Source organism: Mya arenaria, chromosome 5 (assembly GCF_026914265.1).
Source record: "Mya arenaria isolate MELC-2E11 chromosome 5, ASM2691426v1".
Classification (NCBI taxonomy): Eukaryota; Metazoa; Mollusca; class Bivalvia; order Myida; family Myidae; genus Mya; species Mya arenaria.
Genome location: NC_069126.1, coordinates 1,971,434 through 1,985,422, shown reverse-complemented (window position 1 = coordinate 1,985,422; position 13,989 = coordinate 1,971,434). Strand labels below are relative to the sequence as shown.

General features: G+C 34.4%; 1 protein-coding gene across 1 annotated transcript in view; it reads left to right on the top strand.

The window, feature by feature from the left end:
* The first annotated feature begins 6,601 nt into the window (after positions 1 to 6,601).
* Positions 6,602 to 13,989, top strand: part of LOC128234587 (endoplasmic reticulum junction formation protein lunapark-B-like) — a 31,465-nt gene continuing 24,077 nt past the window's right edge. Inside the window, exons 1-5 of the mRNA XM_052948887.1 lie at positions 6,602 to 6,707; positions 8,837 to 8,878; positions 9,439 to 9,626; positions 11,385 to 11,443; positions 12,385 to 12,425. Of these exons, the coding sequence (XP_052804847.1) occupies positions 6,681 to 6,707; positions 8,837 to 8,878; positions 9,439 to 9,626; positions 11,385 to 11,443; positions 12,385 to 12,425 (357 nt within the window). The 5' untranslated portion in view covers positions 6,602 to 6,680. The remainder of the gene's footprint in view (positions 6,708 to 8,836; positions 8,879 to 9,438; positions 9,627 to 11,384; positions 11,444 to 12,384; positions 12,426 to 13,989) is intronic.

The window sequence follows — 13,989 nt, the reverse complement described above, 5'->3', positions numbered from 1 at the left end:
CTTCAAAAAGAAGGAAATTTTGCAACATACGGTGTTTTATACCTACATGTACATGTGAAGATTGTTATGCCTGTCAGCCTGACAGCGGCCATATATTAATGCAATTGTTTCAAGTATAGTAACAACCGGTGCTTCTTCTTTATACCAATACCGTATTATCTCTAATACTTTGCCTACTATTAGATATATGGAAATATATTGGTGTACATAATTTTATATCTCTTATTCATTAAATTGATTAAAGAAAATGATTATGAGACCATAACTTATACATATTAACGAACTTTTTAAAACAAGCGGATCAGTTTATAGACAAAATGCATGACAGTGATTTTTGTAGAAAGGCCGCGTGAACGGCAATGTTGCCGGGTTACTTGGATGCCTATATAGATGATTAATAAAAATAAGTAATAAAATAAGATTAAGATCATTATTCTTAAGGTTTGGGTATTTATTATGCTTCTATCAATTTTGTTATGTGACGCTTGAAACCCAGTATAGCCTAATTAGTCAGATATTTGGCATCCGAGCAAATACATCGGAAACTTAATTACATTCTAACGTTCGAGTGAATAATTTGAAGAACAAAAGACCGAACGCTTGTGTCGAACATAGTCATACAATCTACAAAAGTCGATTTTAAAGCTGCACTCTCACAGATTGAACGTTTTGACAACTTGTTTTAATTTTTGTCTTGGAACGAGCCAATTTATGCGAAAATGAATGGGGACCATGTATATAAGACTGCTGACAAAAAAAAGATCGCTGATTTTTATAATTAAGTTCAAAATTGATGTTTTATGCATTTTTCTTAAACCGTTAGTAAAACATTATTTTTCGAACGGAAATATGAAAATCTACGATCTGATCTATTGTCAGCAATCTTTTATCATTGGTTTGCAGATATTTACGCAAAAATTTGCTCTTTCCAATACAAAAGATAAAAAAGTTGTAAAAACGGTGTATCTGTGAGAGTGCAGCTTTAAGTCGCTAATCCTATCATTTATGTGTTAAGCTATTTTTACGAATGTGCGGTCTGTTTGTGGTATTATTAAATGCGTTTTATCTTTTGGCGGCCCTTATACTTTGTGGGGTTTACCTTATAAAGAATTGCTGATTACTGGGCTCGTTTTAAATAGTCTTTGTTTCATGGACAGGTTGCTGGAGGAAAAAAGGTCACCGAATGACACTAATATGAAATGCAACAGACATCTCTAGAAAAAAAATCGAACATGTCACAGTTATCAGTTTCGGTATCTGAAATACAGACGTGAGTTCAAATTATTTTTCGGTATAAATACTTATTTTGTGTTGACCAACTTCCGCCCGTGATGTTTTGAACATTCAGAATTATGCTTAGATCGAACATTGGTCATGATCATTTTGAAACATTTACTGATGTACGGACCTAAAACCCACAGAAATAGCCGTCGTATACTCTAAAAGAGTATTCTACATAAGTGATGTGCCGGGGTCGACATTCGGCGAAAATATCTAATACTTGAATCAGTTAGGTTGGGAAATCATGAAATAAAGTCATTGTGTTACGCCTTATCATTAGAAATCTTAGTGAATATCATGAGTGTGCAACATTTTCGATTAAAACGTTCCGAATAACTTCAGTTCTAAATCATGAATACGAGATTTAATCTAGTAAACTTAATTCGCTACAAAAATAAATTCTGTCTTCCCAAAATATCACAGAGCGTAGCCTGAAGGCTCACTTGACCTAAACTTGTCACGGCAATGACAATAAATTGTAGCTTTCACCGATGTTGTAAATCATCGCATACATACAGGTGCGTATCCCGACCGAATGTCCGGGTTTATGTAAATTCGACTCTAACGAAATTGATGGATAGTATGAACTTGTTGAAAAATGGTTAGGAAATAGGTTTTTGATATCTATAGGAAGAACTTTTATGATATAAAGTTCAAATTGGTTTACAGTTATATTGTAAATAAAATTAAATACGTCATGGAATGAAAATTTGGTGCTGCATTTCTTATTATAACTGATGATATCATTGTAATACCCTGACCCCCTACCACATAATTTCGTGACGACAAGTTACAATTATATTAAAAATACGAGAAGTAGATAGTCATATGCCGACATGCATCGCTATGAACAAAAACACAAAAAGTACACCCATGACAAAATGCGAAGCATGAGCGTTATGTTCTAAATAAAAACAACAACAAAAATAAAACAATCTGTTCAGTTCTGATCTATTTTATTCTGTTCATTAAAAGGACGCTGGTTTAATAATCTGTATATGTCGTCAATGAATAATAGGATGTAGTTGTATAATTCATTAACATTTTGCTGAACTCATCTACCAGGTGACCAGACGGAGAGAGGCTCATCGGATTCGTGTTATTTTAATCTGATGCCACATTTGCACAGTTTTATCCTCAAGTTAATGGCACGTGTCTATGCTCTATACCACGGATGTCCGTGTCTTCATATCTACCCGATCACCAATAATTTAACATGCGTTTGATGTAGATCCTATTCAAGCTGTTGCATACATTGTAACCCGAACTAGTAAATAAAAAGAGTTTTGGAGTGGAGTTGAGTTGACTACATTTATTGTGAATACACCAGACCCCAATTTCGCAAAAAAATGGTTAAGCAGTACCTTATAACAGGATCAAGCTCAACACACTATTTTTGATTTGGTATAAATTATATAATATTCTCTTTTTAAAGAGTTTTGAGCCTTTTAAAGAAAATTATGTTTGTGATGAATAATGCTCGCCATTTGTTGTTTCATTAAATCATATTTATGTTAGTAATATTGCTAAATTCAATTACGGTAAGTTACGCTTATTTTTTTCGAGAAATTGAGGGCTGTCCTTAGTAATTCATGTATGCACGTGTTCAGTTAAGAGAGAGCATGATAAATAGAACCCCGTTGCTTCCTGGTTACATGAAGTATTGTAACTGGTCGTGAACTATATTCAAGAAGTACGCTACGCCCGTGTCTACCATGAATGTGCTTTGTAGGTGACATTGGTGGCTACAGCCTTATAAGGACAAGCGCTCGTTCGTGGGATGTTCACGTGAAACAGAGATGTGACTTGAATATGAGGCTGCCTAATTAAGGTGACGGACCAACAATTGGCAAACATGGGCTGTCAAAGTGCAGACACAACTTAAGCGGTATATACCAGTATATATTTAATGCTACAGGAAATAGCAGTCGCTGACGTGCATTGTAACGCTAAGCTCTAACCATCATGTCGTATTGTGAAGATTGAATACATTATGCGGTTGATCCTGTTTAGTTCAGACATTTTACTTCAAAGTTGCGGTTTGAAAACGTAGAACATGTATCTTTAAGTTTCGAACATTTATTTGTTCAAAAATGTCTAAAAACAACTGTCTCTGAATTAGAATCTATAACATAGCTGTTAACAACAAAACTCAGTCGTTTGTTGTTCATGATAGGTATTTTAATTTTCAGTATAACCAGCATATCACGTGTATGACAACATACACATCCTTCATTCTTCATTGATTTCATTTTGAGGTTTGTAAGAAGGTTTCTGCAGTATATGTATATTTTTTCTAAGTACTTATTGAAATTCGTGAACATACATTTTTTTGCTATTCACTACGCTTCCGTGAAAGGTTCTTGTTCATGCAAGAAAGCTGTTTTCTTTATTTAGATCATAGTTTTTGTTTGGTAAAGACTCGCGCCATAAACGGGTTATTTGCTGCAATTTTTCATCATGAGAGGGAACTATCATGACTATGATTATGGGCCTATTCTAAGTTCATATATTATCAGTACTAAGATTTTAAAGCTTCTGTGTTTGAGTAAGACTTTATCAAGATCAAGATTAGGTACTTAATTATTTATGACAATTGCAAACCAAGTCGTGACAATCGAAAAAGAGATGCCGGTACACATTTCTTCATAAAATATAGGCTTTGACAAGACTGTGTAAAAAGGTGAAACATGTCTATACAATCGTATAAGACCTCCACATTGTCAGTTAACAAATTTGTCAGTTAACAAATCTGTAATTAAAATCACCAATTAGCATCACATGAACGAGTTTGGTCATCAGTTTTAATCAACCGTGGGTCTGAGACTTTCAAATTGGGTTTGTCTGATAGTTAAGGAAGTCCATAAAGACATGATAATACTAGAATAGACCCCCGATATAAAGAGTAGACGAGTCCTTTGTAAAGCACCGATAGGCGGTACACTGGACAACTTTCTGGGTTTCTGTATCTGTTCAAATATGTAGAAGGGTCACTTCTGGCATATGTATCTACGGGGGAGGGGTTCTACATGTAGTAGCGCAGCCTCCGTCGGACTGTAGATGCGCGCACAACACTGTCTTCCAGTTGGTTCCACGAACAATGAATGTGTATCTGTGTATTTCTTTTTGCTTTTATGCAGTGTTTGTTTGATTGTTTAGTCAGGTAAAGATCAGGGTCCACTGCCGGCACCATATACCCCCTGCGATATTGTAGAGCGTCATCAGTTTGTTGAATATACAGCGGTCTTGGATAGAGTTCCAGTGTGCTAAGCATTTCTGCCACACATCCTTCTTTCTTTCTCTTGTAGTTCTTTAGGATGAAGCGAGCACCTATGCGTTTTTTTTCCAGTTTATCTATATAATTTTATTCAAGTATGGGTCCCATAAAGTTGAACCGTAGTCTAATTGAGATCGTACGAGTGCGATGAAGGCGGTTTTTCCGCCATTCTAGTGGTCATTATTTCAAGTTCCGTCGGAGGAATCCAAGTGAAGTTTGCCTTTTTGCAGATTTTTGCTATGTGATTCGACCATGTTAAGACATTTGATATAAGTACTCCTAGGTAAGGGTTTGAGTTCACGTGTTTCAGTATTGTATCAGTATTGTATTGTCGAGTTCATAAAAGTGGGTTGATTCACTTTGATATTTTAAATAAAACTGTTACACTCTTTTTGCATTGAATTTCATGCCCCATATAGAAACCCAGTGCCAGACAAATCTTTCTGAAGTTTATGTGATCTGAGGTGTTCTTTATCTGTCGATACAGCAAACAATCATTAATAAAGATTCGAACCTGTGAGTTGACACTTATTGGTAGGTCATTTATATGGCAGAAAAACATCAAAGGACCTAGGACTGTTACTTGTGGTATTCCGGAGGCTACGTGTATGCTCCTTGAGTTTTCACCTTCCACAACTACATTCATGGACCGGTCTTTGAAGGAAGATGACAACCACGCCAGGAGATGGCCTTTTATCCCGCAATGCGACATCTTCTGCAGTAAGCGAGCATGGGGTACAAAATCGAAAGCCTTGCTAAAATCTGGGAGTAGGATTTGGTGCCAGCTTAAAGGAGGGTACCCAGCAACTTTTTTTCGGTAGAGAATCCAGATCTTAAAGCATGGTTAAGTGATGTCAATGACATTATGTTTTGAAAGTATTTCAATCGGTAGCGCCACTGATAATGTGTTTGATAATAGTTTACAGGTTACAGATGTTAGTTCTCATCCGCAGTGTATATGTTTGTCGTCCTTCTTGAACACAGGTGTGATATTAAAAACAAAGTTGTTTTAACCAGTTCTGTACGGAATAGTCAATATTTCCTAGTTCTACGCTCTTATACCAATCGCGAGGAAAAAATAAGGGCTTACTGGTGCTAATGTTTAACATATTTCGTCTCACCTCTGTACAGATAATCGGAAGCCGGATATCCGTAATAATTAACATTGATATTCCTTTTGTGTAAAGATATTTACGCCATTAAGAGCCCCAGATATGAAGTAATGAATGTATCTATATAAAACATGGAACAATTTCTTTGAATTTGACAGTAACCGGTAGAGCTTATTTAAGTGTAGGGGTAGTCTGTAACGGATAAGTTTACTATTGGTCAGTCTTATCTCTAATTAATACATACACATGTATAACAAGCGTAAATTATGAATGATAAACCTTTATCTACTTACTAAATAATGCATTCATGAAAAATATTAATTACTGATAACAACATTGCAAACGTGTACTTACAGTGATTTTTGGTGTAATTTGCTGCTTTCTAAAGGCTGTTTCCCCAAAATGTTATATTTTTTTCTTCCCAATTTGGTAAATGCAGATAACGTTGATGAATAAAAAAGGAATGAATTTCTTGAAATAAATAAAATATTGACAAGACTAACTCTTTCACAGCATAATGTATGCATAAAAAAGTGTTTTTTATATTTTTCCCAAAGTCAACTTTTTTCCCAATATGCAAGGCACAGGCGGTAAAATAAAATCGTTGCATGAGGTAGACATATCGTGTTTTCTGCACTTTTCTTTCAAATTAAACTCGGTATCCTTCATAAGAACTATTGTTTTCGACATTTATTCATCATTTTTATATATACTGTATATTACAAAAAAAATATTAATTTTAATAAATCTTATTTGGGAGTAAGAGTGCATCTTTAAAGAAAAAAAACACACCAATAGACAGTAGTAAACTAGGTAATTATTGGCGTTTGTCCACATGCTTTTCATAATTAACCCATTAACGATATGTTTGTACTGGCACCGGCATAACTTGTCACAGAACTCACTACGTAGGAGTGGTAACTGTTGTCTGCTCCAAATCTGGCGCGCGGAAGAGAAATGTCAAGGCGAAAATACAGCTTTTATGCGTGACATAAGACATAATATACAAGATGGGAGTCATATTTTCGAGATTTCGGGTAATTTTATACAACTGGTCATTTTGTTCTCGATTTTTTGCAATTTTTTACTAGAATCTGTAAATTTACAACTAAGTGAGTAATTCGGACAAATTTTCGGATATTGTCAATATGGGAGTAGTGCACTCCACGAAAGGTGTGAATTTTTTTCAGACCAGCTTCTCTTAGCAAAAGTCAAGAACACAATTTAAATGTCTTTTTTTATTTTAAATCCTGCAAATATGCCTTTTTGTTGTGCTTGGAGGGTGATTATGTCCTGATTTTAAAAGTTTGGTGAATGGTTGTGAATGTAGTGTCAGCTTTACAGGGCTCTTCCAACAGCCTCGCTGTTAAGCAGCTAGCTTTTATGGCAATGCGGTTGTAGTGTCAGTAGGTTGTAAGGTACGGGGTACAAACCCCTGCCTGGGCATACGCTCTTTCTTTCACAATAATGGTGTCAGAAGTAATTCGGTATCGCCTGTGAATGTAATTGGGGGGGGGGGGGTAATGGAATCTGTACAGGTCTGTACATCCAGCTTTAGGGGGTTCCGGTCCAGTCCCAAAAAAGGTTAAAAGAGGGAGGAATGAAGTGTCAGCCCTATAGGGCACTTCCAACAGCTTGCTGTTGAGCTTGCTTTTATTGCAATGCAGTTGTGGTGCATACATGCCATATTTTTTGGAGACCATTCCATGAGATTTGGTCAAAAGGCTTAAAATTTAGGGGGATTTGGAAAGTATTCCGGGGGATTTTATATCGAAAGTATAAGTTCACGAAATATCAATTTTTTGTATTTTATTCACATAATTATATAAAAATATTCATTCAATATTGCAATGACAACTGAACTAACATCAATTCATAATATATTATGCATATAACACTTCAATGTATTTATATAAAATGTTAAATAATAAAAAAAGTAAATTTTTACAAAAAGCACTACTAAAAAAAATGAATTTTTAGGCACTTCACAGAACTAAGTAAGCACTACTAAAAAAATTCATTTTTAGGCACTTCACAGCACTAGGTCCACATGACAATCAGGATAGCAAACACATGCACAATTAATTGCATGAATTGGTTGATTTATATAGCATGTCCTTGGAAGGAACAATTAAATGAGCTGCAAATGTTATGTTCATTAAACTTTACACTCAGCAGATTGTGAATTGTTTCTGAAGTCAATCTTGACCTTGAGTCTGTCTGAATTTTTCTCAATATGCTGAAACAACGCTCAGCTCAGCGTTTCAGTTTGATGGTGACTGTACTGATATGAATTTAGAATAATCCATCATTATCAGAAACACTACAGTATACCGTAACATTTTCACACGTCGGAAAATTGTCCAATAGTTGCGTGTTAACATCTTCATTTGTAATTTAATGTCAACACCCTTACAGGGTTAAAAACAAACAAACAATTAGTGACACCTGTACAAATTTATTGCGACCTTTCGATCGTATAACGCAGAGATCAAAGGCGCTATTATGGCACACTGTGTAACAATCAAAACATGTACCCTACTGATTGGCAGTTTGTGCAAGGCTGTATACACACCATCAATCGATAATCCAGATGCAAAATACAGCGCATCAAATTCCTTACCGTAAACACGCGGATCAAATCTCGGGTAATAAAACCAGTGACAACACGCTCGTAAGCGGAGGTTTAAAAAAAAAAATCTTTTTTTTTTTGGAAATTCCGGGGGATTTGCATCTCCCGCCAGGAGACCGGGGGATGGACCGAAATTCCGGGGGATTTTTTCCCCCTCCGGGGGATATGGCATGTATGGTGGTGCCAGCTTTAGGTTGTAAGGTGTTCAAACCCCCCGCTTGTGCAAACAGTCTTTCTTTCACAATAGAGCACTGTAACTAACAGTGAAATTTTAGTTATGTAGTTGTTTTAATATTAAAACAATCAGTTATGTAGCAAGGCTATTTAGAAAGATGCACTTGTGTGTCATTATCATCAGTTTGACAAGTGAAAGTAAAGTTTTGCAACAAATAAATGATAAAAGGAGAAAAATGTGGCCAAATATCTTGTATGTAAAATTCAAAATAGTCTAACTTTGCTCCTGAATTCCATCTTCAAAAAATGTTATTATTTTAATTTCTCACATGTTTCACAGTGGATATTTACTTCTTTCAGAAAAAGAAAACCACCATTCAAAAGTTGGAAGAAATTGATCAGGTATGGTTAGATAACATGTCATCCCATATGGTTATGGGTACAGATATCAAACAAAGTATAGCATACTCAGGTTTAAGGGAGAATTAAATACTGTTAATTGACGAAATGAAATATTTTTAAACATAAGTACCAAGGAAACAGTCATTGGCAATCATTGGTGTCACTAAGGAAACAATGTGCAAAAGTTCTTCATGACTCAGGCCATAAATTCTTGAGATTCTTAAGCATACAAGCTTAAATTGCTTATGTTATTAAGCTAAAAGTAAACAATCTATCATTATTATAGAGATAATTTCGTTTATAAAAGATAAATATCACACAAATTATACCAAAACAAAAAAGTGAGATTAGCATAATCTTGTTACAAAGGACTTAATATGTTGGGAGAAAGTGGAGCCAGATCTTCATGACCAAGTGAGGATCTTGTAAAGTTTCAATTTCCTAAAATCCAAGAAAACAGTGAACTTCAGTAATGTTAGTTTCTTCTAATGACAGTGCTGTGTTTGGCTCACTTGGGTGTATTTAGTTATTTTCATAATTCTTGTTATTAATCTTTACAGGAAGTAACCAGACTTGAGAAATTCAAACGACAGAATCAAGAGAGACAAAAATGGTTTATAGCCAAATTGCTGCTGTACTCAATATTGTCGTACATTGCTGCAGCCCTCGTGTTCTACTTCTACTACTTCCCAGACAAGTGGAAAGATCGACTGCTCTACTCCATTCCTCTTTTGCTGTTTCCTGCTGTGTATGTAACTTCACTGTACCCTTTAACTTACTGTGCATTCAGGACATTTTGTCTGACATTTATTTTACTTAAGCAGGCCCAAATTTCTTGGAACTTCTTGACTTCTTAAGTAACTTATTTCAATGAGCATAAATACATCCTTAAATTGTATGTTGATAAATAAAAATGGTTTATTGTGATTATGATAAAGATAATTTCTGTTTATATTCTAAAAGCTTTTAAAGAAATAGATATTAAGGAAATTGTAGACAAACAAAATAAATGATCTAGCTCAATCCTGTTATAAGGGACTGAAGTTATGAAGTTTCAAGAAATTAGGGCCATGACAATTTTATGTCAAATAGGGTATAAAAGAGTTCACACCTTATATATTTAGGGACTTCATCCAAGACTGCATCTTTAATTCACATGAATGAATGAAGCACAGAATGAGTACATTACAATACCTAGTTCATGCTCAAATTACTAGTATTTGTTGTTCTCACAATTTGCTGCCTTTTTACTATGCCCTGTCATGCCCTTTTGTTTGACAGAGCCCTCTTTAATGATATTATAATTGATATTTATTGGTCAATGTCAAGTAAAATTTTTAGAAATAAGTATAAAAATTACAAATATACATTATTTTGACACTTGTAAGGATAACAGCTTACCATAGTAGTTATTCATATCGAACTACAGTGGAAACTCACTAAACCGGATCTCCACAAAACAGGAATCCTCGGGATACCGGACTTTTTTCAGAGTCCCGGTTTTCCCCTTCTATTTTCAATGTAAAATAATCCCTACAAAATCGGAACCTCAGAATTCCGGATACCAGACAAAAAATCGAGAAAATTTGTTAGTTGTCAACGTAATTTTACCTCACAAAACCGGACATATATTTATTCAGACATGTCAAAATGATTTTGTGTATTAGGAATTCGCGAATCGCGTGTCACTTTGTTTTGACAGCCGGTGGTCGTTAAATATTGCACCTGTGATGTTGTGTTAACTTGATAATCGATAATGATGACTGCACTGTGGATTGACTGCCGCGCGATAATCAAACGATAATCAAACTTGTGAAAAGAAAATTGATTGAAACATTTATTTGTTTGTTGCAGAAATTAAAGAACTTGAAACGGTTATTAAGTTATCATTTTGGAGGGTTGTTTTATCTAAAGACTTCTATGATTGAATCAAATTAGAGCGGTGCGTTAATTAAACTATCAAACATACTTAAAACAAGCATTAAATTACGTGAGTTGTTTTATTTTAAGACTTGGAAAAAAAGATGATTATAAAAACGCAGAAATGTTTAATTATGTTTACCACTTTTGCATGTGCTTTAATCATGTCTCAACCTCCGTCTAAACGTCAACTTTCCTTTAAAGGTTAACTCAGTTAATATTTTGAGTATAAAACTTACTCCGTACATCAAATCCTCACTAAACCGGAATCCTCACTAAACCGGAAATTTTGCCCAGTCCGGACCTTGTCCAGTTTAGTGAGTTTCCACTGTATAAGTAGTTATAACAGTTACACAATATGAATTGAACATTGACCGTTACAAGTCCCCATAAAGGCTCATTCAATGCACATCAAAGTGCCCTTTCTGACCAAGCACCCTGCCCTTTTCAAATCCTGACATGAGCCCTGCTTCATATATGCTTCTATTATTCCGATGTTGTTGTGATGAAATTTGTTCAACTATCATGTATTTTTCCATTGTGTAACATTTGATTGTTTGTTTATTGATGTATCATATTATTTCAGAATATGGCTCGTGAAGAAGGTTCTACACTGGTACTTCATCAAAAGAATTGCTAAGAATGGTACTGTTTTGAATTATTTGATATTTTAAGTATTAAATAACACTTTATATTGAAGGGTATCATCTGTATTACCGGGATATTATGTAACTAAAAGCTCAGAAAGGTAGCTGTGAAAAAGGTGTTGAAATTTTTATGTTTATGAAAACCATATAAGAACAGGATTTTGGAGGAATTAGAAACTTTTGGTAGGTCATCACTAATGGTAATCATGTTTTGGGGTGATAAACACCAGAAAAGTTATAAATGAAAATTCTAACAAAATCTTGCTTTTCTCAATAAATGTGTTAGCTTAGCCATATTTTGATTAATTAAACCTGTGAAGAAATTATTGCTTGATTGTCATCCAAATTTTTGTATCATTTTTTACTTAATATTGATGGTTTTTGCTAACAAAAATCTTTTTTTTTTTCTTGATATGGTATGTCTGTTACCTGGCCATGGGTAGGGGATTTCCAAATAAGTTGAAACAAATGTTCGACATAAGAAGACAATGTGTCATGTGTTAGACCTATGTCTGGTAGGGTTTTATGAGGGAGTTATTGAAGGGTGCAACACCCTGTCCTTTTCAAATCCTGGCTCAACTCTACAGTAAAGGTCTAAAGTTCAAGGTCATACTCATTTGACTCATTGGTCAAATACACGTTGGTTTTGGTTTGTTTAAACTGCACTGTCACGCATAGCCCTCGACTACGACAATTAATTATCAGCGTCAAATAGCATTCTCTCTCCAAACTGTTCCATGATTGTAACATTGGCGGGCTCGACATTGTTGGCAATTTGCTAACAAACATTTAAGAAAGTCCATTTTTGATGACTGTTTAATGACTAATTGTTAGTAGCTCAGTAAAATCATTAATTTTGTACTAAATTATTTAAAAAACTTAGTCAATAAAGAACAGTCTATTTTACGAGAGTTTTTAGAAGTTTCATTTCTATTTCAGATATTGCATTGGAAGAATTGAGAGAAAGGAAAAAGCAGATTGTAAGTCTTCTTTCAAAGTGACTCAATCACCGCTGTCATGGAGGTGACATTTCTTTCAAAAACGGTTTAAAATGAGTGATTTCATTCTTTATAAATTAAGACCAAAGACCAAAGACCAAATAGCAACTGACACTTGTCTTAACTTATTTATTTTACAATAATTGTGATACAAGTTATAACAACGTGTAAATGAATAAGAAGTCGTAAATGCCAGCCTAAAATCTTTCAATTTTCATCTTTGTTGCTTTATATGCTTCTCACCATCTGAAAACATTTTCTGAGACAAACAAAAAATATGGAGTTTGTTCACATAACAATATAAATAAACATACAAAATTTATTATTTCTATGTCCAAAAGAGTTTCTTTAAGAAAAGTTCAGTTCTGTTTATAACAATGTGTATAAGGCGCACAATTTTATGTAAGAAGTCTGCCTCTCACTCCAGAGATCTGGTGTTCAGACCCTCGACAGGGTTTTGTTTTTTTGGGTTCTAAAAATGGAAACTGACTACTTGTTTCTACCCTAGCCTGCGTTTCAATGAAGATGGGAAAGCTTAAGATGGTAAATTTCCAGGCTTAACCTTGATTTATGGCTTAAACTGCTTCAATAAAAATATCAACAGAAAATTTATCATATAAATATAGATTATTCACATAACTTCACGAGTATAAGAGCTCTCATAAACAGCAAAAGGTTTCAGACTAAGAAATCTTATTGAAACCGGGTCCCAGGAGGAGACTGGTACAAGTGTGATTGAAGGTTTTATAAGCCATTTCAACAAATCAACATAACATCATAAATAACATATGCAATCTCTTTTATTAAAGACAAACGATTGTATTCAAATGTAGACCAGTATAGATTACTCTGACTGGTTTATTTTGTCTACTGACGAGGGATTTATTCCCCTTACATTGTAATATCGACTAAGATGGGATTTTTTTGCCCAATCATTTGATAGGGATGAACTCCTGCTTTGGATTAAACATACTTATTTCATGAAAATATACAAGTGACAACATATATTACATTCTAAATATTTAAGACTCCTGCTTTGGTGTCATATAACCTGAAATACTGTTTAGTGAAAACTCTGTTATATTAATATGATATATATAAATAAATATATATATATATATGTTATAATATCGAAAGGCCTACCGGTATCTATTTAGGCCTTTTGAGATTTTCTGACATTTTTAAACTGTAGTAATGCATTGTTATTTTATGCTAGATCCTTGGTAGGAGTGACCCCTTTGATAAATCTGAAGAAAATAGTAAATAATTTTAGGTTAAATGCCACTAAATGTATTTAAGGTCGTAAGACACCAAAGCAGGAATTGATTCCTATCAAATGACTGTGATTTTTTGGGCTGTAGGCAGACAGAGTGAGAAACCAGTATCTGATTTTTTTACTCAAACCATGGATGTGTCTCAATACTTTGACAGGAAAAACAAACTTGTCCAATCGGGCCCATGGTAACGAGTGAAGACCCGGACACAGAAAAACTCTCTTAATAAATTGCAAAGAATCATCTATATCATTGCATCATTTCAAAGAGTT